This window comes from Thunnus maccoyii, chromosome 17 (genome assembly GCF_910596095.1).
Source record: "Thunnus maccoyii chromosome 17, fThuMac1.1, whole genome shotgun sequence".
NCBI classification, from domain to species: domain Eukaryota; kingdom Metazoa; phylum Chordata; class Actinopteri; order Scombriformes; family Scombridae; genus Thunnus; species Thunnus maccoyii.
The window spans coordinates 23,407,205-23,435,081 of NC_056549.1; the positions used below are offsets into that span (position 1 = coordinate 23,407,205).

At 39.1% G+C, this 27,877-nt stretch overlaps 1 protein-coding gene across 1 annotated transcript in view; it reads right to left on the reverse strand.

Annotated features, from left to right (window-relative positions):
- LOC121882242 (nesprin-2) overlaps positions 1-27,877 on the reverse strand; it is a 75,033-nt gene that overhangs the window by 12,926 nt on the left and 34,230 nt on the right. The window contains exons 48-72 of the mRNA XM_042390327.1: positions 27,763-27,855; positions 27,179-27,364; positions 26,828-26,998; positions 26,536-26,673; positions 24,959-25,167; positions 23,771-23,903; positions 22,616-22,798; positions 21,858-22,007; positions 21,290-21,460; positions 20,618-20,773; positions 20,368-20,523; positions 19,168-19,338; positions 18,627-18,760; positions 17,611-17,806; positions 16,179-16,361; positions 15,756-15,869; positions 15,468-15,613; positions 14,953-15,100; positions 14,215-14,309; positions 12,892-13,123; positions 12,556-12,753; positions 10,170-10,292; positions 8,903-9,058; positions 6,340-6,498; positions 5,226-5,392 (exon numbers count right to left, since the gene is read on the reverse strand). Of these exons, the coding sequence (XP_042246261.1) occupies positions 5,226-5,392; positions 6,340-6,498; positions 8,903-9,058; positions 10,170-10,292; positions 12,556-12,753; positions 12,892-13,123; positions 14,215-14,309; positions 14,953-15,100; positions 15,468-15,613; positions 15,756-15,869; positions 16,179-16,361; positions 17,611-17,806; positions 18,627-18,760; positions 19,168-19,338; positions 20,368-20,523; positions 20,618-20,773; positions 21,290-21,460; positions 21,858-22,007; positions 22,616-22,798; positions 23,771-23,903; positions 24,959-25,167; positions 26,536-26,673; positions 26,828-26,998; positions 27,179-27,364; positions 27,763-27,855 (3,968 nt within the window). The remainder of the gene's footprint in view (positions 1-5,225; positions 5,393-6,339; positions 6,499-8,902; positions 9,059-10,169; positions 10,293-12,555; positions 12,754-12,891; positions 13,124-14,214; positions 14,310-14,952; positions 15,101-15,467; positions 15,614-15,755; positions 15,870-16,178; positions 16,362-17,610; positions 17,807-18,626; positions 18,761-19,167; positions 19,339-20,367; positions 20,524-20,617; positions 20,774-21,289; positions 21,461-21,857; positions 22,008-22,615; positions 22,799-23,770; positions 23,904-24,958; positions 25,168-26,535; positions 26,674-26,827; positions 26,999-27,178; positions 27,365-27,762; positions 27,856-27,877) is intronic.

Here is a 27,877-nt window from a genome sequence, read left to right on the forward strand (position 1 = left end):
TAAAATAAAGTGGATCAATCATAACTGGGCTCTTAGATCATTTATTTTCTGTGCCTTCAGTTTGGATTGTATTGGGTATGTTCTTGTGTGATAGTGGCGCTTCACAATCGCCACCGTCTCAGAACACATGAGACATACTGGTTTTGAACAGCCTGTGAGAAAAATGAACATAATCTCCATTCTTGATTAAAAGCTCTGTTTTCACTGTCTACTTTTATTTTTAGAGCACGCCATGTGAAATTACTTCTCTTACCAGCTTATTTCTCCGACTGTATTCTCTTGTCTCGTTTCTCCCACGCGCGTATCAGAATGCACAGATTTGATTGGCAGAGTAGCATCATATGAGATGATTTACAGTGCATGCAACTGCTCTGTGAGTTTCCTGGACCGCTAAACCAGTGCCGTACAAGCCCCCAGGAAGTGCGATGGGCTTTGAAGCCAATTTAACATAGTGGCCAAACCGTGGAATTACAATTCCTGCGTCCAACAAGGGCCCAAAAAGCATTTTTCACGCACATAATCATTGGAAAAGGAGTGGCTGTAAAATGGTAGATGCATTTTTTTGAGCCTTACAAGCCCCGCGAAATGATTCTTTTCACTATCAGAATTTGATCCATTCGGTCCGATAACGTCTGGAAAGTCTAGAAGAGCTGCACGATTGAATTGTTTTATCCCCATTCAAGTTAGCCAGAGGGCTAAACCAGATGTTAGCTGTCTCAGCCGGTGGAAGTCTCTGTGAGCACGTTCTATGGGCGTATGGGGCCCCTCTGGATAATTTCTTCACAGCGGGAAGTGGCTTTTTTGGCTTCATATGCCACTGAGCAACTTTGATAGGATTGAACGGAGCCCTGCGTCCGACGCTGTATGCAGTTCTCTCTCTACATCCATTGCGCCGTAAAGACTAGAAAAGCTGCGCTGGTTAAAATAGCAAAACTCTGTCAAAATTTACTAATTCTCAATAATTTATTGGTTATAATGAGCTTACACGTGACACTGCACTTCCTTGGGTCCTCAGCAAGCAATACACCTGCCAAGTGTGAAGTAGATCAGATGAATGTTTGTCAAGAAAAACGAAGAACAGACAGACTGATGCTCCTTCCTTTATAGTTAGATGTAAATCACTTTAAATTGCCTTGTTGTTGAAATGTGCAACACAAATAAATGTGCCTTGACTTCTGCTTCCCTGCACTGTTAATTGTCTTGTGCCCCTCAGATTTATATTATGACCCCTTGTGGGGTTGAGACCCACTGATCTAAGTCTTTGTGATGTTTATTCTTTAAGACTTAATTTAACAGAAAAGACAAAAAAAGAGAAAGAATAAGACAAAAAAGGAAAGGAAAAAGATTTAAAAAAGAAGACAAAAAAGAGAGACTGACAGTCCTTTCCAAAAGAGATGTAAGAATGAAAAAATATAATTATAAAAGAAAGACAAAGAAAGAAAAAATATAATTATAAAAGAAAGACAAAGAAAGAAAAAAAAGACAAAAAGACAGAAAAAACAAAGAAAAAAGAAATAGATGAAAGAAAAACACGAAGAAAGGAAAAAGACAGAAAGAAATAAAAAAGAAAAAGACAAAGAAAAAATACAGAAAGATGATATAGGAAAGAATGCAGAAAGAGAGAAAAAAGATAAAAGACACAAAGAAAGAAAGTCAGTTATAGTTTCTTTATTTTCTTTTTTTCTCTCAGGTGTCTCACACTAGAACTTCCAAAGTCACCATGGCAACGAACCCTCTCGTGAACGCACACACACACCGCCACACTGACTGGTGTCATAGCAACGCATGGCATAATAAAAGCTCTCTTCTGGGGCTTAAAAGCCTGAAGTGTGCCCCATTTGGGAGTTTGAGTCAATTTCCCCATTTGATCCTTCCTCTCCTGTTGAGGTCCAGCAGGGCCTGTCAGGGCTGAGAGGGAGACGCTCTCTACCAAAATAATAAGCTCTAAAAACAGCTCTGAGTGTAAGTGGCAGACCGATGAATGTATGAAAGAGGCCCAACAGATGCAGGACATTGGGCGATTGAAGATAAGTGAGTGTGTGGATGAGTGAGTGTCCTTTTAGATCTGTTCTTATGAGGTCCACTTTGAGTTTTAGACTTCAGAGTTAGAATCCATGAACGGTATTATAGAAGGTTATGTTGTACAGTAGGGTAGTGATGAGTATTGGGGCCTCAAAACATTTTCACTACCAACCAAAATATGTCATTAATATGAATTAAAGTATTAAAACCGTCAAGTATCGCAAATTGGTATCAAATTTGCTCAGAGGAATATTCATCTTTACTAACAGTTTGATTCAACAGTTTCTAATTAAAATTATGATTTTGCTACTTTTAGGCTGGACTTTATTTAGATAAAGTTCTTGTATGGCCTCTTGTGCTAAACCACCTTAAACATTTGAGTTCGGCCTCTTTAGTTAAATATACAAGACTAAGAGTCTACAGCCACTCATACACCACAGTTCTGGACAGTTTGCAATTTTGACCTGATGAGGGCTAGATGAAATGTCAGGGAATCACCAAAGTTATTAGGAGTCATTGCCAGAGGACCATGACTTTTGTAGCAAATACTGAGTGAGTACTGACTGCCTAACTGTAACACAGAGTGTCTAAAACAGTCAAGTGTCAAAATTGGTATCAACTGGTTGGTCTGAGTCTGTTTTCTTTGATCACATATTTCCTAATCTAAATCATACTGTAACTTTACTAATTTAAGTCAAGACATTAAACTTTAAACAACACAAAAATGAGATTGTAGGGAAAAAAAACATTCAAAAATAAAGGTATAGAACTTTTTTTTGCTATTGCTACTAAAACTCATGTGTTGTATTGGCACCAGTATCAAATTTCATACGATTCCCAGCTCTTGGAGTCAAAGTTTGCACATAATGTGTGTAGTGGAAGTTTCTGTGTGTAGTTCATGTTCATGTTTCAGGCTTTGTGTTTATGGTTGTGTAATAAAGACAAAGTACAGTCAGTGTAAATTATGTCCAGAAAATACTCTTCCTCTCTGCAGATACAACCATCCTAGTCAACTAAATTGTCTCTTTCTCTCTTTCACCCCCTCTCTACCTCTGACAGCCTAACAAAGGCCAGCAGCCTCATGTGGAGGCCCAACAAAGACACAAAACCCGGTCAGGGGTCCACGCTGAGGAAAAAGGACAAGAGGAGAATGGATGGAGAAAACGGGGGAAAAGAGAGCTGGAGGATAAGTGAGGATATATGGTTGGAGAACAAGTTAACAAAGTACAGCCAGCTGCAGGAGGGCTTAAAGTTTCTCAGAGACTTAACTACTGACATTTACTCTTGTCACTATAATTATATAGCACTTTACTGTACATTTGGTTTTTGAGTATTTCTGGGATGCTGTCATTTACTTTAACATAATTATGGTCTGACTTACCATTGTCTTTATAAGACAATGGATGATTGTCTTATAAATCAATCATCTATTACAGAGTGCATGTTTTTTGGGTATCCTACTCCATTACAGATTTATCAAATTGAACTTTCTCCACTTGGAAAAATTTCTAGTTTCCTAATTATTTCTACTTTTTAAAGCTGTAGTGACAAGCTCACAGAGAATTAACACCCATATATGCAGTTACCCTTGGCTCCAGAGAGCTTTTTAGCCTCTTTAAGATCATTGTTATGGTCTGCATTGTTTTCGGTAAAAACTGATAAACTCACTGTACGCTATACCTGCCCAGCATCAAATGGCAGACAGAGTTAGCAACAAGCTGGTGAACACAGGGGAGCATTTAGCAGCTAAACAGACAGATATTTCCATCAAGAGTTGGTGGAAACCAAAATTGAGCTAAAAAGGAGAGTTAATATTGGAATTACATTCACCAGGTGGCCAGAAAAATTACTCCAAATGAATGTAATGCTGCTCCATGTCTGCTGGATGTGTACATAGGAAACTGTTTGCTAACAAGTTCACCATATCAACTACAGTATGTCAATGTTGTGTTTACAGCTCATTTCTGCTCACCCATGTGGTGTTATTTCAGGTTTAAAGAACTTTGAGGCTATACATTTATCACTATTTTTATTCTAAGACTGAATCAAATAAAGTGTAATGTGAAATGGCTTCTTTTCAGTGACAATGCTACCACCCAACCCTTTAGTCCAGCTGAGCTTCTTAGCCCACTTTAGCTCATTGTTGTGGTTTTAAAGGCCGCAAATTTACTGTGTAGCTCAGTGTCATTGCTTTCAAGCACCCCATTTCTACAGTAGCAACGGCAGGAAGCTGTAGTAATAAAAAAAATCCCAGATAAACCCACAGTTGGCTACCTGCCCAGAACCAAAACACAGAAAGACAAAGCTAGCAAGAAGCCGGTGAAGAAAGTCGAATATTTAGCAGCTTAAGAAACAGATATTTATCTCAGTGCAAATATTGGACTTAGGTAGCTACAATCATCAATCATTCCAATGTAATGATAATGTTCCTCTGTGTCTGCTGGACGTGTAAGTCTGGTGGTCTTCTTCTCCCTTATGGCCAAAAGTCCATTAATTCAGCTCTATAATACAGCTATTCCCTATCTAGCCATGTGTGTCCCCTAAAACCTGCTCATGGAATTGTTAAGGGGACCCCACTTTGAGAATCACTGATTTAATGCATGCCGACAGACTACTCCCCTCCTCCTCCCAGCCCCCCTCCCCAATATCATCCCATTCTAACAGACTTGAAAACACGGGGGGAGTCAGTGTGGACATGGAGACATATGGTACTGTCTGAGATTTAGCTTTTCTTGGTGGTGTCGGGGGTGGGTTTGGGGTGAAGTCTGTATCTCCTGCTCTTCCACAGGACTGTCCATCTGTCAGAGGGGGGTCGGGGGCAGTAACAGTTCATCATCACAGAGGCTTAACCTACAGTCTGTGTTGTACTTTAGAAGCCATGTATTCCTGACAGCTGCAGAGCACGGCTAACACAACAGCAGGTGGATGGATCCACATTAGGACTATTGTTTAATTACAGGCTCCCAGTTAAAGCCATTCAGTGCTTAATGATGCTTTTTAATGTAGAGTGGGACTCTTACCATTTGCCTTTGAAATGTGCGCTCTAACTAACATCAACACACATTTTCACTGTTGATATATACATTACATGATATGTTTCTGTGTCTTTTGGAAAGTGCCTATATGATACAAATACACACACAAATCTACAGTAAGTGGGAGACCAAACTCCTCCATACAGCCTCATCTGTAGGTTTACTCACCTGGCCTCGATGTGGTTGAAGAGGTTGTGCCAACGCTGGTTGACCTCCTGCAGTGAGCCGTGAACCTGGGTCTGCTTGGCCTCATCACTGGCTAACAGTAGCTGTTCTCCCAGCTGCTTCAAGTGGCTCTTATTCTCACTGAACAAATTAATTTCCTCCATGCAGTCCTAAAGAGGCATGACATGATAAGATTATGCTGTTTCACACATCATGTCCTGAGCAACAACAGGCAGGGAAACTTCAAAAATAACATTAAGTATTAAAGTTAACATAGTGTGTGGATTTCATATGCAGATTTTCAGCAATCTTATTACATACAATATATGATTTAATCCCTGTATAACATGGACACATTGCAACTGCACTTTCAAATGGCAGTGAGACGTAATTGCTAGAAATATTTCATCATTTACATCCAGTTATTGTAAAGCATTAAATTAGTAAACAGCAGGCTGTAGGTTTACTGAGCTGGCCAATCTGCATGTTTTTTGGTTGTTTTTTTTTTTTTTTACATAATCCTGTCTAATGCAGCTTTAAAAATGTGGATTTTAGTTCAAACTAAACAGGGATGCCTCACAGTCTCGAGAATGCACCTGTTAACAGCAGTCAGTTATCAGCAGGAAGTGACTTCAGATATTAAAATCATTAAAGCTGCTATAAAGTGCTGCTAATTTTCTCATCTAACAGCCCCAAAACAGATCTTGCAGAAAATCCTGCAACGTTCAAACCAATTATTATCTTGTTGACTAAATGAGCATGCTTCATGATGAGACAGGAAGGTACAAAAGGCTTTCAGTCACTGAAAGGACAACTGTTGTGTATGAACAAAGGGCAATCAGCCCTTTCATTCCTGGCCACCATCTGTTATAAATAGCAAAGTGTATGTATGGATTTTAATCATACCTACACAAGTGGTATCTATGCCCTGATTCATTGTGGAATTACACAGAATGTACATTGTGTTATTGTTGGGAGTAGTGTGAAAATACTGTAGTATCACTCATAAAAGTGTGAATACAATGTGATATGAATGAGATAATACCTGCATACAACTATACAAAAATGTGTTCCTGTATTTGGGTGGGAAGATATTAATATTCCTTAGATCTCGTACCTTCTTCAGCTTCTCCACCATTTCCTCGATGCTCAGATCGCCACTGTAGCACACCTTGTTCTCCATCTGAGTCAGCCAATCACAGAACTCTTTGTTCTTGTCGTTGAAGATGGTCCAAGCATTGAGGCGATCTGCGATTTCCTGCCTGCGCAAGGATACCTGGGAATAGTCAAAGGGGTAAAATTGGCATTAAGCAACTTTGCACACATGAAGCCCGGGAGAGAAATTTTTATAAAATGTGAGTGTAGAATGTAAAATATCAGTACAATGATTTCATGTTGAGCAGACAGGTACCCTTACACATGAACAATTGTGTTCAGGTGTAATTTTAAGAGCCGTTAGCATGCTTCACTTTAAAAGGAATAAAGATCATTATAGTGCAAGTGCTCATTGGTCAGTGCACAAATACAAACTTTAACCAGATGGTTCAGAGAGTTTTGCGGATTCTGGAAATGTACTGTTTACTGTTAAGCCTCAAACATGCTGCAGGCAGGTAAGCAAATAGTAACAGTAATGCCAGTAGATTTTGACTTGAAATTCCAGTCAAGTCTGAATGATGGTTCTTTGATAAGGTACTTCCTAGTATGTATACAGGAAACTCTGAGAACTAATTTTAATACACAACAGTATGTTTTGTAGATATGAGTGTGGTGCACGGGGGCAAATAAACTGGTAAAATACATGTAAGAAAAGTTGACATAAATTTCAAAATGCCCTAAGTATAACATTTTTTTTACACAAAATTTCATATATAAGAGAGTAAAATAAAGTCAGATGAACTGAATGGACGCAGTAGGGTCATTTAATCTCTCACATTAATCGCAGTAATCAACTGAATTGAGAGATATCCTCAAGAGATTCTGGCTGTTTGATAAAATTAACAAGGTCCATTTTCCTAATGACAGCTTAACATCCCATTACACAGCCGAGGAGGGGGCTGATGATCTTTTTGAGGTTCAAAGGGGCCTGTTTGAACCGGCTATATTTTACTGTTCAGTGGCATTTATTTGATTTAAATTAGCCCTGCTTTGGTTTTAATGTACTAACACTGCTGGGCCTTTTGGACTCTGGAGTATTTAGGGTGCATTGTGAGCTGCTGTCACCCTGTGAGGACTTTGTGCTTCCCTAGGAACAATGGAGCCTGTCCCCTGAATCCCTTTAGCCCAGCCAGGCCATCTGCTCATCGGACCCATTCCAGTGGCTTCCCCCCCACCTACAACCTGTTAACTGGCGTGCAGAGGAAGCTGTTGTGGCTCAGATCCATGGCCCCTGGCCATGTTAGGAATGAATACAAATGAAAAATCTTATGTGCTTAGTTGGTTTGTGCCTTCTCAATAACCTCACTTAATATTTTTTCCCTCCCAATTTCACAATTTGGTAAAAGCTTGTCATAAAAAGTCCATTTTATAATAGACACAGTATATAATGTGTTATATCAAACTTATATAAAACAATTAATTTATACTGTATGCATGTAGGCTGTTTTATTTGGTAATATTATTAATATTATTATTAATACTCAGTGTCTGGTAGGTCTTTCCTAGAAGAAATCCTCTGGCCTACACAAAGTTAATGTTTCAGATTTGTTTTCGGACAAATTTAAGAGGAATTGAGTGGTTGGGATGAGCAGCTGTTGTGGTTGTACAGATAACAAAAAGAGTGCTATGTATAGAACCCAAAACATCAACAAAAAACCCTGATGATTGTACATAGTGGCATTCTATGAATCCTAGTAACTCCTGCCAAGACAGGAGCGGGTGGAAGCATCCAGTTGAACTGAGGACCCAATTAGCACGAGTGCAAATTATCACTTAACCGTAATAACTGACAGAAATGTCCCAAGCATGTCATAACCGTTGGTTTCTCAAGAACAAGAGTGCGTTTGTGTTTAAGCCAAAAGACTTAACTGTAGGAATTTGAGCCTGCGTGCGTATACAGCAGAGCTACTTTCACCAATAATGCAGATACAGAATTAACAGTCTGTTCTTTTCAGAGTTTCATGTGATTGCTCAGCCAGCACAGTGAGTCTGAGTCTAGTCAGGAGCTCATGACAACCTGTAAGCAGTCAACCGACTATTTCAAAACATTTGAATAAACAGCAAAAAAGGCTTCAGATTTCTTTACATTCTGATAAAACCAGAGAAAAGACCACTTTAAAAACTCAATTAGAAAAAGACTTCACTTTTGCAGTAGAAATGTTAAGAAGAATGAATTTGTCTTGTAGGGAAACAAGTTGCTCAAGTATTAACAACAGGACAATGTGTTGTAGTTTTCCCTCCATGAACCTACACATGCTGGCTCTTTTATCAAACAAATGAGTGTGTGTATATGTGTGTGTGTGTGTGTGTGTGAGTGTGTGTTCAGTCCCAGTGGTGCAGAGGCTTTGTGCTGCTGGTCACCGCCAAGAAACCACTGGTGGCAACTTATCCCTCCTACTCCCCCCCAATCCTCTCTCTCTCTCTCCACCTGCACCATCTGAAATCTTTCCACTTTCTCTGGTTTGTTTTATGGCCTCTCTCTCTCTTCCTCTCTCTCTGTTTCCTTCTTTTTTTTCAGTTCTCACCTTGGTACACAGCTCTTCCCATTGCCCGTGGAGTTGCTCCAGCTGCTGCTCCAGCAGAGCAGAGTCACCGGCCACGACATACTGGGACATGTCCGTCTTCATGGTGGCCAGTTCCCTCAATTCACTGGCCAAATGCTGCAGAGAGAGGTCCGTCTTCTGCATAACACACACACACACACAAACACACACACTTAAACACTCGGTCAGACAGCCATGAACGAGCTGTGTGCACACGCTTCTCTTCTGACTGTTTCTTGCTCTCGTTCGCTCTGACTGTCCAGATTAAAGGGCTGTGGACAGGACAGGGGGAGGGTAGAAGGGGTAGAAAGGGGGAGGGGAGTGAAAGCATGGGGGTATTAAATAAGGGAAAGGGGGGTAAACTCAGAGGCGCACTAGTGGGATGGGGGGTTGATACTGATGGAGTTGAGGGGTGGGGGAAACTTTGGCCAGCTTTCTGACCAGCTCGGTTTTCTTCCAGCAGATTAATGCTGGTGATCTATTTTAACATCTACTAAACTTCCATGCTTCCACTGCAATTTCCCTCTTGCAGAATGGTAGATCTATTTTTTTCATGACAAGTACTGTAAGGTGTCATTATTATAGGTTGTCACAAAGCTTAGTCGTTGCTTTCTTGCAAAATAATACATAGATATAAAGATTTAGGCTTTAAAAGAGACTGTCTGATTGGTTCCTGTTAAATGATTTGCTCTGGTGCTTCAGGCAACAGTTAGCACAACAATACTGTAAATTACAGTTATAGCACCTCACTGCTGTTAAAAGTGATAAAGAAAAGTGATAAAACTTGTGGGCACTCTTGATACTTGTAAAAGCTGATTTATACATAATTTACAACAACTTTTCTTGTTTCAATATAATGCAGTAAAGTTAGTGGAAGAATGCCTGAAATAAAAATCAGCAGGCCAAATCACATATTATGTTTAAACTTTAAGAGTAAAAGTAACAGCAATTTAAAAAAGTCACTATTCATTACCGACAGATCAGTTTCTTTACTTTGGATAATGTAAATGGTCTACTACCACTCAATATACAGTGGTGTTGTCATACAGCAACAGAGTCACCAATCTACTGTGAACACATGGATAATTTTGGTGAAGGGCAAGTTGGTAAGTTCCTAAAAATGTTGTGTGTGTCTTTAAAAAGTAGGTTATGAAACTTATTTGCACCCCATAATGAATAAGTAGTGGGTAGAAATACTAATTTTTCAGCCCTGTATTTGAACACCTGCACAAACACAAGTTCTGATCACCTGAATGAACGTCTCTTCCTCAGAGTCCTCCGGCCTTTTAGGCAGCTGCTTCTTCAGCCTGGTCTTCAACTCATCCAGTTCAGACATGATGTTGGTTATCTCATCTTGACATTGTGTCCACTTCTACATAAACGACAGAATACATTAAAAGAGGATCTCTAAAGTCTAACAAACATCTGACACATTATAACCAGCATTGTTTAACTGTAAATACCTGGGGTACTATAACAACCTCTGAATTATATCAGATTAAATAGGAAAAACATCAATAATAAATGGTGTTGTTGATTTCTCTATTGCATTTACAATAAAGGGATGAGTAACAAACAAATGTACTTGCTAAAAATGTATTTGTAAAACTCTATAAGGCAGAATTGTGTATGCCATCATAGTTCTTCATTTTTTAACATTCCCAGAAACTCACAAATTTCCACATACAAATATATTTAACACTCTATCTGCATATAATAAGGTAGGCCTTTGTGATTGAAGTCCATCAAAACAGAAGGTAGCTTAATATGTCAAAAATTTAAATAAGCAAAACCAACAATCTATTCCTACAAATCTTCATTCACTTGACCAGTATTTACTCTGAGGTCAGTCTCTTGTTATCAGTCCCACTGTGTGCGTGAACGCTACTCTCTGTGTGATTTTTGACACGATGCTCAGAGGGATTTCCTTTTCCCCGCGTGGATCCTGTTGAGCTTAAAGGGGTTAACACAACTTTTCCTGACCTTGCTGGGTGCCTAAACAATCCATTGTTTTAATGAACACAGCTCATGAAGCCGGGGAGCAGTGGGACAATGGTGATCAGTCATAGCTTGGAGCCAAAAGAAGCTACAAAGATTCACTCAAAATATCAGCCGTGTCACTCAAAGAATTAACAAATCTGTGTTTGTCAGCCTTGAATTTGATGTCGATTTTTCCTTTTTCTCCACAGGAAAACAATGAACAATCTCTGTGTGGACATGCAGTGTGCTCCTTTAATTTTATTTTTATATTTTATTAGATTCTCTGTCTTTCAGTGTCTTACTGTACAATATATGTGCACTGAACTGTGCAGTGATGGAATGACAGGGACAGACACTGGTAACCAGCTGTCTCTGGATGTGGATCATAGCTAGATTTGAGCTGCTCTTTCATCCCTCTTGGTAGGAGCTCTGTGCCAGGGCAACACACCAGGTCCCCTGTGTGTGTGTGTGTGTTTGTGTGTGTGTGTGTGTGTGTTTGTGGCATCAGGTCCTGGATATGGGTCATGCAAAGCTGACCCCCCTACTCCCAAGTTAATACTGTAACACATGCTCTTCTTTTGGATTTTGTCAGTTCAAAGCTGTACTCTTCTATACGCTGATAAATTGCATCAGATTAAGAATGAACAGCAGCTGTAAGGGCAACTAACTGGTTTTCAACCACATCAGCAGCTGAAGATCTAATATCTGCGATATTTTAAAAAAAAGTTTTTGATTTTCTTTTTTTAAGTCATTTAGTTAAAGGGGATGTATGATGCACATTTCTAGGTCTATATTTATATTCTGGGGCTCTACTGGAATATCTTTGCATGATTTACATTTTAAAAAACTCCTTATTTATCTTATACTGGCAGTTTATGCAGTCCCTCAGTTCAGCCTCTTCAGGCCGTTTTAGCTCCTGTCTCTTTAAGGCCCCCCTCCCGATGAGCCCACTCTGCTCTGATTGGCCAGCTGCTGGCCTCTCTGGAGGCTCCGTAAACAAACTATAGTAGTAGGATTTTACTTCTTTTTCTCGTTCTTTACTCAAAATAGAAACTTTTCAAAATACATCCATACATGTTTAAACCTGAATCTGATCTGAAAGGGTTAGGGAAGTAGAGGTAACATTGTAAACAAAGTGTTCAGAGCAGACTGAAGTCCTGGCTTTTAACTCTGCAGAGAGCATTTTTACATGTTCAGCTCAAGTTTTGGAACTTTGACCATGTTTAATAAGACATCCAACATCATAACAGCATAAAAATGACAGAAAATCAAAAAGCACTAAGAAGCCAGAGTTGACTCTGTGGACATTTCTGGAAATCAACAAGGTTGCTTGGTTGTAGTTAGCATAGATTGAACAGTGCAGTGAATTTGTATCCTACTGTCCTTTGATTTCAGTTAAATGCATCCAAGATATATTGGTAGGACTACCACAGTTTGTTTGATTTTTATTGATCAATAAACACTTTATTTTTTATATACTACTTTACTGAGCTCATATTTAGTTGTCCGGAATATTTGGAACTTATATAGACCATTTGTCAAAAAAGTGAATAAATACATTTTTTATAATGTAAAATTGAGAAAATGTTGTTCATTGTAAAATATTAACCTAGGGTAAAAATAATAAATAAGAGTGTTGGAAATATGGCTGTTACCTGAACAGTGGTGTTGATCAGGGCTCTTCTTTTTGCCAACAGTGAGCCGGTATGTTTCCAGGCCTCCTCTATGGCCTGGAGCTGTGACTGCAGTTGACTCCGACACTCAGACTCTGTCATAGTTCCACATAAATGTCTGCCAGCATCCAAAGTCTGGATGTACACGGTAGAGCGCAGATCCAGAGCCTCTTCAACACACTTAAACAAATATGAGGAGAAATTATGGTATTTAAAAGTGTGATGTGTAGCATTTATACATCAATAAAACATTCAATTTATTAAAGCTTTGTTTTTACAACAGTAAGATAAATCTTTTCAACATCCGCATACGCTAACCTGGTAATCATCCGTGCAGCTCAGGAGCTGCTGCAGTGTACACAGAGCGTGGCCAGCAGGAGGCAGCAGAGGGTCAACATCACTCAGCAGCTTCCACAGAAGTTTCAAGCCACTATGGTAGATCCTCCACTGGCTGAGTTGTTCTTTTGTCAGGGTCCTGCGCTGAACAGCCAGAGCGACGGCGCTGAACCATCTCTCCTTCACACAGGCCACTTGTGTCATGAGCTCAGATCTGTGCAGGAACAATGCAACGTTCAGTGTTTCATTTGGAGAAGAACATATGAACATACGTGTAGGCATCTAATCAAGAATTAAAACATAATGAATATAATATGGAATGGGAGACTAATTCACTGATTTCCACAGGGATCTTAGGTATTTGCAGTTACAAAATAATTGAGGATATTAAACAAAAAGAATACATGAAATAGTAAAAGTAATAAAACAAAATCAGAAGATGGTCTGTCATGGTTCATTCACAGACAATTGCTAAATCAATAAAAAAATCAGCAGGATTTTAAGACCGTCTTTTATCCTTTGATGGTCCCAGCAGGGAGAAGAGAAAACTTTCCTTTCAGTCTCATAAAAATGTAAGAGCTTCCCAAGCTTTCCAAAAACCGCAAAATTTAAGGAAGCATCAAGGAGAGAGACATGTAGCTGTTCCAAAGCAGGAAACACCTGCATTTTTTTTGTGTGTGTGCACCCAATGTGTGTGATTATTTCAAGTGAGGAAATGAATGCAGCTGGAAAAGCTCACATTTTAATTATTTAATTGGCGACAGGGTCTGAAAAAATAGCAGACTACAAGCCAGCCCATTCTGATAACTCCTGCAGGGTTTCTCTCTAGCGTGGGACCAAACTGAATATATCTCAAACTGTAGATACTGAAAACATAATAAGGTTTGACATCCAGCTCTAGGCCTTCATACCTACACTGTATACAATACTGTGTACACTGACCATTATATTCAGTGAAAAATGTGCACCTAATATGTGCAGTATCTTCCCCAGTTTCTTTTTCCACAGGAATGTGGCTATTTAGTATTAATTTAGTGCCAATATAGTTGAAAAGACTGAGGAAAGACACAGGGAACGCCATGATCCTTTCATCAACTTGAACTTGAATCCTCAACAGGAGTCATAGTTGAAGGGTGGAACAGGAAAAACTAGCACTTAAAAGGCTTTTACTTTGATTATGTAAAAACAAATGTGAGTACGATTTCCAGTCTTTAGCCATACAGGACTCAAACTATGAGCTCCTTAGGCTTGTTATCTACTGCAGCAGCAACAAACTGTCATTTAGAGAGTATTTCCATCACTTACCTTTTCTGTCCTGTTTCTTTTTCCATGCACTCTACTGCATCACAGAGAAGACCCTGTAGGAGCTGGTGTCCAATTATCATTTCAGCCTGAAGCCTCTGTAAGTATGAGAGAGAATAGAAAGAGAGAGCACAGTAAAAGTCATAGATCAAATCTCTATTTCATCTGATTTGACTCATAATTGTACAATTTTAGACAAATCGTTAGGATTTGTAAATGGCATCAATACTCATGTCCACCATTTAAAATAAATGGCACTCAAGCTGTCTATTGTCCTGCCAGAATCACAGAGATACTGTATATTAACCAAGTGTTTGTGCTGATGAGGTCATTCATTCAGCTACCTCACATCCTAATTACCATATACAGTATCTCAGTATGCCAGCATACTTGGCATCTAGTAACACATGGGCACTAAACAGATGAACTCTGTATTTAGAGCTCAAACTAATCTGCAGATGTATGGGTGGGAATGACTTTATCAACAATTTATCAACAAAGATTTTAACACTACTTTTAAAAAGCTAGCTGGTGAGTAGATTCTTGGCTTAACAAGATAAACTCACTAAAATCGGAGTAATTTGAGTTATTTGTCACTGCCATTTGTGGCTGCCAAGATGCAAAAACTGCATGTTTACATCCCTGTGTTGTACTAAACGGTCATTTTTAAAAGTGGAGTCCTGAAACAACTTAGAAGCAGGTTTCAGTTTGAACAAAATCAATATGCTAAGTGTATAGTACCTGATGTACAGTCAGCATCTCTTTGAGGTTGGAGTAACTTTGAAGTTTTCTGGGTACTGTCTCTTGCTCCAACTTCTCCTGGATAGATGTCAGGTTCTTACATTTCTGCTGAAAGTCCTGGGAACGCTGACTTTCAGCCTGCAGCTCTCTATGGCATTCACACAGAAAACAGCAGTCTTCTTTTAGACTAGAAGCTTATTACAAAATGCATCCATCTCCTGTATTCCCTCAGAAACTAAGACACAATCTTATTATAATAGATTTTTCTCTGGAATAGCAATAGAAACAAAACTACACATTGCCTTGCAGAAACTTTTATTTGTGTTAAAACTGTTCAAGTTATCACGACATTGCACATCACGTAACTTAACTGTATGAATTTCTGTATGAGGGCAGAAATGTTTTATGAGCTTCCACAAAAAAATATTGATCACAGCTCTCCAATTGTTGGCAAATGTTTTGTGAACACTTTTGTTACAGTTTTCCCAAAACATTTTAAAGCTAAACTTTCTCACCTGTTCATGTCAGACGTTCGAGTCACACTGTCGATCCATTGCCTGCTGAGCATGTGCAGTCTCTCTGTCTGCTCTTTGCTGAGGCTCATACAGCGACTCATCTCCCTGACGTCAACCAGTGATTCACTGAGTGCCAAGAGATCCTGCTATACGTCCAAGAAATAAAGTAGTCTTTCAGTAAGAGCCCACAATCAACAAGTCTTGTATAGTCCAGTGGCTTTGAATTTAAATAGATAAGTATTGTATAGAAGAGATGACTCATGGGAAATAACAAGGACTTGGACCAACCTTTACAGAGTCTATGTTATTTATGGTGACGTTCTGCTTGTGCAATATATTCTGTGTCTGCTTTTCAAGAGCCTCCAGTTGAGAATTAAATAGTTTCTGTTGCCCCAAATCCTCCTGCACACAGAGAGAAATGTGACAGATTAAATGTCAACCTGGGTTTATGAAATTTGAACATTACATTAAGTAATAGACTGTAATCTCTGGTTAGGTAATGTTCACACTAAAACTTCAGGCAAACTGCCTCCATTTATGAGACACTTAGCTAATTCAATATAAAGATAACAGATCATTTTATGTGTTAGTCATCTTTCACCAATTTCTGAACTATGACAAGTTGGGCTGAGTCAACACTATCTAAAAAATCTGTAGAGTTAAAACAGATTTATAATAATATTGTAATAAAAATTCAATTCATTTCCTCACCTGGAGACTTTTCTTTTTGCCTGACATTGCCTGGTTCAGCAGCAGGACGTCACGTGAAAGCAGCCTGGTCTCTGATTGGATTAAATTTGCAGCCAGTGGTTCTAGATGTCCAATAAGAGGCTTGGAAGATGCCAGCACATCTCCCACACTGCTTTGCAAGTCCTCAGCAGCATCCTGCAATTTCTTGCATTAATGAAAAAAATTTGGAGTTATCAGTTAGATAAAGGAATGAGAAGATACAAACATCCATGTAGGTTTATTTACTGTTAACTGGGTTGGTGGAGCACATCTAATTGGAATTACATAGAGTCTGTTTTGTTTTTTTTTAATATATATATATTTTTGGGGCATTTTATGCTTTCATTATAGGAACAGTGGAGAGATGACAGGATGATGGGGTTGACCGGGGTGTGCAGGAATTTCCTGTTTTTCCATCATCTTTCTTTCTTTTTTATCGATATTTTTGACAGACACATACAACCACCAAACAGTTTGTCTTTTTTTAGTTTTTAGTTTAGTAGTTAGTTTTTTAATTTTACCAATTTCCAGTAACTTCTACTAATTATTTTATAAAGTATTAGCTGAGATTGCGCTTCATGTGAATAAGTATGCCAAGAAGCTCTTCCAAGTGTCATCTGGGATCCTTTGACTGTTATCTTTTTCCCAACCAATTTTTAACCCTGCCAACCGTGGAGACTCAGTGCCTCTAATGTAGTTGTAAAATTTTGGTGCCTCAAACTATAGATGTTTCCTTTTTAGGAAGAGCTCCTGAATTCCAGTGATACCACAAGTTTAATTTTGGTTATCAAAAAGTATACAATGTCTAATTTGTAAGAATCTCCAAAAGTCTGAGGGAGGCAGATTATGTTTATTTTTAAGATCCAACTCCTCCATCCTCCACAAGGTCATCAAGAATCTACATGCCTGAGTTCAACAATCTTTCCCAAAATGAGAGATTTCTTGTCTATTAATAGCTTCTTGTTGTACCATACAGAGGCTCTTGGTGTGGCATACAGATTGGGCCTTAGTATTTGATGGACCACCCTCCATGTTTCTTGAGTGAAGGCCAACACAGGGTTTTGAAACAGAACTGGTCTACCTTGTTGAGTCAGGAAGGCCTCCAGGGAGGAGGGTGTTTCAATTGCTGCTCAATTTTAACTCAAGAAGGGACGTTTTCTTGAGGAAAATTCATTTTGGCAAACCCGGTGATACCAGCCAATGCGAGATAGAGAGAGCCCACCCTCCTCTTTTGCTGCATATAATTTTAAAGTTCTTTTCCCTGCACACACAAAGTTCTCTACCATTTCATTGATGTATAGCTGAATTACTTAATTTCATTTTAAAATACATTTCAATTACATTTCCGTGTTGGCACTGCATCAGGACTAAGCGAACCACTTTCTGCTATCAAGTGTGTTTGCTTGAAACCTACCTGCACTGAGTGAACCATGGCCTGTGTGTCCTGTTGCGGTGAAAGCAAGGAACTCAGCAGCTCCTCCCACTGATGCCACAGGTGTTGCAGGTGAAGGGAGCAGTTATCAGAGAGGCGTGTGTACTCCTGCCAGAGGGAAAGTGTCTCTCCAGTCTTCTTGTGTTCATCCTTAATCTTCTGCAGCATGTCCTTCCACCTGACACAACCACAACTTATATTAGCTCACCCTTCCATTCACTTATGAAACTAAGAATTACTACAAACAATTGCCTGATTAAGCTCTTGTCATGATTTTATATTCACTTCTGAACAAGTTATTTTCTGTGTGTGTGTGTGTTTGGCATGTTGCCTGCTCTGAAGAAGGTTTGTGTGACTGAAAACTTAAGTGTGTACATAAGTGTGTAATGTAAATCTGCAATGTAAATCTCTTCACCCAGTACAGCACAGAATCAACTTCAAAATTCTGCTAATAGTCTATGAAGCACTCAGTGGTTTGGCTCCCTGGTATATTACTGACCTGCTCACTGACTACAGTCCAACTAGATCCCTCAGGTCATCTGGTAGCTGTTTTCTAACTGTACCCAGAATTCAGCAGCATAATTTTTAATTGTTGTTAATTTCTGTATTTTTAAACTTTGGTGTAAAATGATTATTTCATCATGATGATCAATTACTTTTATGCTGATGATAAGAACCTTGAACTACCATTGTGTACGAAAGGTGCTATACAAATAAAATTGGCTGGACTTGACAACTCTACTATAAATAAAAGCATAGTGGCACTGTCGTAATCATATTTTGGTGTTTTTAATAATAATACAGTTACATTTTGGTGTACATGTACCCCAAAGTTCATGAGGAGATAAAATGTATCAGACATGGCATTATGAGCTATCATATAATAGCTTGTAACATCTGTTGAAATTGTTATATATGTGAATCACAGTTTTGCAAACCAACCTGTTTTTTTTTTGTTGCTTTGAATGTGAGTTTGCACTATTGAATATGTCACTGACCGTTTTTGCTCTCCTTCCATTTGATCACGCAGTGACTGTGCTCTTCCATGATCAAGAGTCTTCATGAGACTCTGGTAGGATTTGTCCACAGCCACCCAAAGCTCTTCCCCTCGTCTAGCCTTCTCCTGGTGTTGCTGTGCAGAGAAAAACACCTTTCATATTTTCACTTTGGAGGTACATTTACTTACAAAAAACCTAAGTACAGAGACTGACAAAACTCAGGCTTTGACATCTATAAGCACACACACGTTAACCAAGTCTGTCAACTAGATGAAGGGGCTTTTAACTTCATACAGCTCCGACTGGCTGTTTCAGGGTGCAGGATTACAAAAAAAACTCTTTTTGGTTTCTCTGACTTGCAACTTAAAAGCCATTAAGCCCTCCAGACTTTGACTCACCTTTCTTGAAGGGTTGAAGTGGCACAATCTTTTAAATTACTTCAATTAATTAGAGAATTATTGTGTTATAAGTAACGCAGCATCGTGACGCCATCTGTAAGTCTTTATGTGTGCGTGTACATGATGTGATGGCCTCTGCTCACCTGAAGGAGGTCCATGTATGCCTGTGTCTGCTTCAGTGAGAGCAAAGGAGCTTGGTGATGCTGCAGAGAACAGCGCACCCTAGTGGTGTGTAGAGAAACCTCTCTCAGATTTCTCTCAAAACAACCCCACTCCTCCATAGTCTGATGTAGAGCTGGTCTCAAAGCTTCCATCTGCAAATTACCACACAGGACAACAAGATGAAGACTGGTAACGCAGCATCCTCTGACAGTCAGAAATATTCTTCAATATCTGAGGACACGTTTATTTTGTTAAAGAAATGCACTGTCTTGTTGGTTTGCTTTAATATTAAGTTATAAGAATACTGGCAACAAAATCATGCAGGTATACCTTATTAATATAGCTGATTAATTAATATTGTGCATTATGCTACATGATAGGTAAGTAAGAGGATATTAGTGGTTTGTAATGGCACGGAGAAACATACATTTTACCAATGACATATTATCTATCTTTTGTTGCATTGAAGGTTATTTAATTGGATTTTAGCTTTACACATCCAAAACATAATAATGGTATAATACTTTTCATTTGTTTTCAGTTTTGTGCAGCTGCAACTATTGTCAATTAATCAATTTGTTAATCAACAGAAAATTAATTGCCAACTATTTTGATGATCCAATAGTGGTTTTAGTCATTTTTAAAAGGAAAAATGCCAAACATTTTCTGGTTGTAGCTTTTCAAATGTGAGGATTTGAAGCTTTTATGTGTCATACATGAGAGAAAACTGATCAACAGTCTAAAACAATAAGAACAAGATATTCAGCCAAAACAAGACATTTAATGAAATCACCTTGGGCATTTTTCACTATTTTCTGACATTTTATAGACAAAACAATGAGTCAATTAATCAAGCTAATAACTGGCTGATTAATCGATAAGTAAAAGAATTGTTAGTTGCAGCCCTACAATTTTGTGTACATGTTTCCCATGGTCACAAATAAGCTTAAATATGAATAAATGAGTAGCTTTAATGTTATGCTATATACTGTATTTGTATATAATTGCTACTGTATACAAGCATGAGGTGATTATCATGTGATCTACTGGAGAGGCAGGTGGATGATTTTGGATTTTCATGATCTAACAATTAAGGAGCCATGTTTGTAATTTATCTTAAAAGGCATCTTTAATTCACTATTTTCTCACATCTCTGATCGCAGTAACACATTTATCTTTACCTGTTTACTAAGATCCTGACAAGCATGGCTAAGGCTCTCTGCCTGGCCAGAGAAGGTGACATCACATGCGTGCTCCTCTTCCTTTTCAACATGCACACATGTGGCTTTCAAGTCCTGCAAAGCTGCAGCCACCTCCTTCACTCTCCCCGCAACAGCCTAGAAGAGAAACAGAGCAGTGTCAGATCTGACGACAGCAGGAGAGGATACAGTACAAACACACACCTACAGTACTTGCATCCTGTTACTGTACCTCCCACTCCAGCAGAGCCTTATGAGCCAGAGTTTGACTGGTGGGCTGTTTCCACTGATTCAGCTGCTTTTTCTGCTGCTCTATAGTTTTATTAAGACGCTGCAACTGTCTCTCTTTGGCTGCACAAGTGTGATGAATCTGTTCAGCTCCATAAATCTGAGGGGGAAAAAGCCAAACAGTGGTTGATTTATGAGTGAAATAAAAATGTAAAAATCAGAATTGGAAAGTTATATTGCCTTAGTGCATTTGGAGAGTCATGCAAGCTTTTCCATTGTTATTGGCATAAATGGAATTGTATTTACGGTTTGACTGAAATGGATTTTTGATGGCCAGTAAACTTTTAGCCAATATTTGTGCCAATACAAAATATACAAGCATATTCAAACAATAAACTACCATAAAATTACAAAACCCAAGAGCTTAATAAGAAAAAGACTTAATTTGGATTATTTTATTCGTTTGTATGGAAAGAAACACTGAACACTCTACTGTACGGATTTTCTTTCTTAAATCAGCTGTCTTTCACTGTCTATATCACATATTTCACATATTAGCTTGTTAGCACTGTCCAGACAGAAAAAACACATATCTGTTTGCATAAAACTACTTTTCTAGCTCGATCTAAGTGTACTGGCAGTCTATTTGTTGCATTTGAGTTGCTGAAAAACAAACCTGGCTGTCCAGCTCTCTATGCAGGTGGAACCACTGCAGTCTGAGGGCACCAAGTTGTTCTGCAAACACCGTGCGTTTGGAGCAGAGAGCATCTGCTCCCACCACCCGAGGCCCAGACTGGGACAGGAAATCGAGGAGCAGCTGCCCACTGACCATGCCTGCCTTCAACTCCTGAGAAATCAACACAAACACCCACATAAAAAAGAAGTTTCTAGATGGCACCAGTCAACAGAATGATGGAGGTTCCTCTGTTCTAAAGAATTTGTTTTGTTTTTATCTCCTTACTGTTCTTCATCGCTGTAAATCGTTAGAAGTGTTTGTATTGCATGGCATTTACATAATGAAACTGCAGAAAATATTAAATTTGTAATGGGGAGAGGATGCTGGAACACAATAGTATCGTTCAAGGGTGAAGAAATCTGACATTCTTAGATGTTTATTCACTGAATATCAATCAAATTTAGCTAATTTTGGTAAATGGGTAATGTCAATTTAAAATAGAAGTATTGACTGCTCATGAAAAAGATAAACAGGTAAAAGTCAGAGTGGATATTTGAGATATGCATGCCTGGTAGTGCTGCTGGCTCTCTGTGATCTGAGCAGCATTTTTGGCCTTGACGACTGTTTCTTTCTCCCGGCTCAGTCGGGCCTCCAGTTTCTTCAGCCAGTCCTCCAGGTCAGATAGCAGCTGCACCGGTGGCCACGCAGACAGCAGATGCTAATGGACACAAGAATATTACATTAATTCTTGTACTTTTTCTTACTTCACTGCTTTTTTTATTTGATTGTATTTGTCCAGCTAAGTAGTTGTCATAAAAAATCTGTTCATAAACATCATACACTTTTGCTATTACAGTTTGACTTATGGGTAGTGTAAGACATCAAAGTGTAAGACATCAAAAAGAACCACATGCCAAACCTAATTACTGTAATATAGAATATCTGTTTCTATTCACTGGTGATAAATGGTGAGGAAAATTAAGTGGTCCTCTTAAGATCCTCCCAAATTCTCTATCTTCAATCAACTCAAAACTGATTTAAACGGGGTTAAATTTTCACTCCCTTCACCGAGGGAGATTTCTCAGTGCCGAATTATTTTGAAAACCAGCAGCACTTACATGGAATTTGAGAAATTACACTTTCATTCACTGCAGGACAGGAAAGTAGTGATGTTCAAAATTTATAGGACATGTGGTCCAAAATTTAAGGCTAGAAATCATCTTGATCATTGCATCATGTACTAGTCATTACAGTGCATTAATAGTATTTTTGTGACTGTCATGTGCAGTACTTGTCCATGAAGATGAACATAAAACCTGTATATACCTGCTGCAGCCGGTCTTGTATCTTCGACAGGTCAGAGGTCAGCTGGCTCCAGCTGACCTCCAGCTGGGCGAGCTGAGCTCTCAGCCTCGGGCAATCAGCTTCCCTCAGGTGGCGCAGCTGAGTGGCATCCTTTGATACAGCCGCCCGCTGGACCGACATGGCTTCCATCTCTATGGAGAAATCCTGGGGAACAAGATTAACAACTGTCAGAAAACATGTCTATCATGAGATTTATAAATTTTGAACTGCTGGTTGAGTTTAATTTCAGCATCAAGTCCATAACAACTTTGTTTAAATGTTTTCAACATTTAAATCCTGAACCCTCTCTAACATGAGTGTTGAGTGTGTCAAGTGTTTTGTCATTTTAGTCACTGTGGCCATCAGTGCTCATGCACCAAATTTGGTTATTCCAGACTCGGAATATGCCAGTATCAAATCATCATGCTACGATTATTGTGGCCAAAAAATATTACAGTAAACTGTATTATCACGATAATCATCAAGCTTTTCTGAAATACTATTATATTGTAAGAATACTTCAGACAAATGATCGTCTCGGATTTAATCAAACTGAACAACTATATTCCACAAATGTCACATCAAAAACACTAAAAACACCACAAACAACCACATGTTGGTAGTTTAAGGTTTTGGACAGTTGACTTTAAATGCAGCTCAGTGTCTCCTTGTCTAAAATTCTCTCCATGCTCTGATTTTTTATTGCGTGTTAATAGTTGTTAAAGAACCAAAAATTCCTGCACACTGGCAAGCTAGCCACGGCCAGAATAGAGCTAGACAAACAAGGAGCCTGGGTCTCTGGTCCGGCTGTGTCATTTTCTTGTGGTTTATCAAAATACAACAGCTAATAAAGACAGGAGAGCTGGTTAGCAGTATTGTTATAGTCAAAATGTTAAACATAATATATAGTAAACATGGCACTAGAACTGAAATCTAACTGAAAAATAATCTGTTGCTGCTTTTTTTCAGACAGATTATATTTCTCTCTGCTTTAACATAGTAGCTGGGACTACATACTATAAACCTACAGTAACAAGCTAAGAAAGCATGTTTTTTTGTTCTCTGAGAGGCCTTATTTAGAATAATCATTCAGTGTTTGTGATATAGAAATGTGCTGTGCAGAGAGGAAAGCCTTACCAGCAGCTTGATCAGACTACTGTGAACACACTCCTGGTTCAGGTCAGAGGTGTTGGCCAGTTCCGACCAAGTCTTCAGGTGTTTGTTGGCACCAACCAGCCAATCACTGACCGAGGCAAAGTCTGTCTGGAATCTGTGGGGAGGACAAGGCTTACATGATATCTCATCCAGTGAGGCAGAATGCGACTGCTCATTCTGACAGAGTGAGGTATGGACTGAGGCATGAGTCCAATACTGATAAATGGATATGTTTTATTTGTTCTGATGTCCTAGATGTGCCAGCAAAGTACACGTGATATAACCATATTAAGAGTGAGTGAGCAACAGAGAAAGGCAAGTCTTATCTGTCACAAGGCTGATTTCAGCCTCATTGATCTGGGACTAGTATAACCCACAGATCTCATTAAATTTAGGACTTTATGCCCCATGTCTCTTTCATGTAGCACTGCATTTCAATTAAATTTACTAAATAAATCCAGAGAATATATAGAAAGTGTGTCCAAACTTTCGAATGGTACTGTAGCACAGTAGTATCCCCAAAAAGTCTGTATTGGCCCTGTGGAAAAGTATAATTACCAAATACCTCCAGATGTGACATTTGACATGTCATTCCTAATGGATTTGGATTCATAAAGTTGCTCTTTCTAAAAATGAGCCTCAGTGCTAAATAATTAGACGCGCCTCCAGAATTTTCACTCAAAATACAAAACAAAGCTCTTAATAATTTCCACTGCAGCCTTCATAATTCTCCACCCAGGTGAGGGAAGAGAAAAAAACTGTAAAAAGCAACAAACCTTTCATGCAAGACTAAAAAACACTGATGAGCTCTGCAATTATAACAAATCAAATGAGGTCTTCAGGTAATACTAGAGCTGTGGCGACTCAATACATGTTTTCATCTCAGCCTCCAAGTAAGACACATATTAGGAACTCTGGGATCAAGTGTTTGCATAGTTGTTTTATCCCCTTTAATAACTTATTCTGGAGTAAAGAGAAAAGTTGGAATGGTATTTTTACTCCCTATCCATAAGTAGGATTACTGACATAGTTGTTCCTGACAATAACATTTGTTAAAATGATTCAGGCAATAATTAAAACTGTTTGGCCCCCAATTGGTAGACAATAAAATCCTCTAAAGAAGGTTATTATCTGGCTTTTGTTATATAATGAAGTTGGTATGCTTGATACCTGTCCCACCTGGCCCTGCTGTCCTGGACATCTCTGCAGCGTTGAATCTCTTGCTCCGTCCGTCTGTAGGCACTCCGCCATCGCAGCTCCAGAGCGCCTCCTGCCTGGCTGACTGAGGCAGCAAACACTGGCTCTGTCTGCATCATATTCCCCTGATCCAGCAGCAGTCCTACAGCAGCTCTGCTCTCATCCAGCTGGACCAGGGTTTGCTTGGTAAAAAAAGGGGAATCAACAGAGCTTGTGTTGAATTTGTGTCAAACTCAGTGAGACTCTTTTGGCAGGCAGCGTCCATGCTAACATTTTGAAAAGACAGACTGGACCAACTGTGATGTACTGTGGAGAAGATGGTGGGTTAAAAAGGCTGTTTAAAATGTCACATAAATGTGGCAGGGGGATGACAGAAAAAGTGAGAAGGCGACGAAGTGAATTATGTGTAAATAATAAAAAAATAGGAGAAAAGAAGAAATGTATCACCCTGACCTATAATTTATTCCTGCCACTCAAGCAGACTCATCCACTGCTATGGCAACAGCTCTTTTTGTCTCTTGACACACACACACACACACACGTCTTTGTCTCATCCAATGCCATCTGAGAGAACTATAAATACTATCAAAGAAAAGAAAGGAGTTTACAAGAGGCTAAAAGAACATAAGATTCTCTGATGTCTAGAGATGGATTCATGACCAGGACATCAATAATCTGTCATCCTCTGAAGGCTGAAGCACAGCACCCACTAGCAGGGTCCTCAGTGTGGTCTTCTTACTTGTTGAGACAATATATACCTGTCAATCATCCTTCTCAATCTTTCCCAAAAGAAATCTGCACCAAAACACTTCAACACTAAAACTGGCTAATGGCACCTTCAAATTAAAAAAAAAACAACTAACAAAACACTGAGATGTTTCCAGTGTAACAACAATTCAGTTTGATTGCAGGTGTTTTTTAAGCACAGTATTTAAAACATCAGCAATGAAATCAAAGTTAGGGCAATTACTTCACTCAAATGTTCAAAATAAACCTAATCATAGAAGAGGCAGAGATACCAATTACTACACAAATGACTCAATAGCAACAGTATGTCGAGTTTTGAAAAAGTGTCACAGCTGCTGTTTTTCAGCTGGAAAAACTCTCCTGCTTCCTCCAACTGCGACTAATGCTATTATGATTGTGCTGCTCAGCTACTGATGAAACTCATGTTCTCTGAAGGCTTTTGGGACACATGCAGGGAAATGTAGGAAATCACAAGGAGAAATATGAGCAGAGGAAGCAGGCTGACATACAGTAAATTTCAAAAAGCCATTTATCTCAAAATGCCTCTTTTAATTTCTGCATACTGGTTGCAAAAACAGTATTAAATTGCAAATTTTTGCAACATTAAAATGCAAAAAGGAAGTCGAGTAACAGAAGAAAAGGCCTTTAAAGTATAGGTTATATGAGTGTACTGAAGTAACAAGAGTGCAAATAAATTCGAGGAGATGGAGTAAGTAAAAAAGAGATTGAGAGAGGAAGTGAGAAAAGAAAATAAGGATGACAAAATAAGAGAACACATTTGTGTGCAGTGTGACAGAGTTTACCTGGCAAGCATCCAGTCTGTGCTGTACTACAACCTCCTCATCATCTTCTCCCTGTGGTTCCCCGCTGCTGATGAAGGCTTCAAGCTCATCCAGCATCCTGCCCAGTCCAACACAACTATCCTCCCACCGGATCCACTCCTGGAGATCCCACATAGACCCACACAGTAGTTTTAACATTTGATTTGTGGACACAAACATCCCAATAGATATTTTCTCAGATATTCCAAAACAGAATACGCATTCGTGTATGTATGAATTTATATGACCTTCAGTGAAAATGCAAACTACAAACCTGGAGCCTCCTTTGAGAAGCCACTTCCTGTTCCAGAGCCTGTTGCTGCAAAGCTTTGGCCCTGACTTCCAGCTGTACCCGCTCATCCTCTTGACACTTGAGTGCTTCTGGCTCACGTTGGAATAGATGCTGCACAAAAGCCAACTGAGACCCGAGGACCTGCAGGAGCTTCTGGATCACCAAGAGACCAGATTTAAGACAGAAATGAAGTGAAATAATTACAAAGTAGGCCTGAGAAACACAGCAACAGGAGCAAGAAAGAGGCTTCTAACACACTCTTAGGAAAGTGCCTGACTTAAATCTGAGTTTTTCTTGCCTGTTGAGGAATTTTCTGAAAGCACAGCGAGATACCTTGTGTCTGCAGAGAACGGCCTGAAGTTGGCTGCGGTTGTGAACCCGGCTTTTCTGCCCTTCTGTTATGCATTCTTCACCCAGTTCCAGGAGGCGAGTTATCCCCTGAAGCAAGGACTGGGAAGCTTGCTGTAGCTTGGCTTTTTCCCCTGGTTTCTCTCTCAGATGTCTGCCCAGCACACACTGCTGAGAGATACAGGAGAAACACAAAGTTTGAGGAGAATATCACTACTTTTGAAACACAGATCTTGTATGTATTGCTCCTTTTTTTGAATTAGGACTACAGTAAATTGCGGGTTTCGTTTCTGCTAAGGGTGTAGTTGGAGTCACACTTTAGCTGGTATTGTTTAGGTTAAAAAAACATTCTCATCCTCTTAGGAAAACAACAGAACATGGTAACAAAAATTCATCACTCTCCAGGTGTCATTAAAATCTGAAATTGTAATGTAACAGGTATGGCGTTTTGTTTTTTGATGACAGAACTTCATTGTATGAGTTACTTATAATTCCTTGACACATATTTATAAAATCCTTGATACCAGTACATGAAAACATACACAAAAACACAGTCACACATTAGTTACCTCCAAACTGGGAGCTTCCTTTAGAGTGGGAAACATATCACTCTGTCCCAGTTCAAACTCGTCCAAAATACACGGCTGGTTAGAGAAGAGCTCCTAGGTGAGAAACAGACATTGT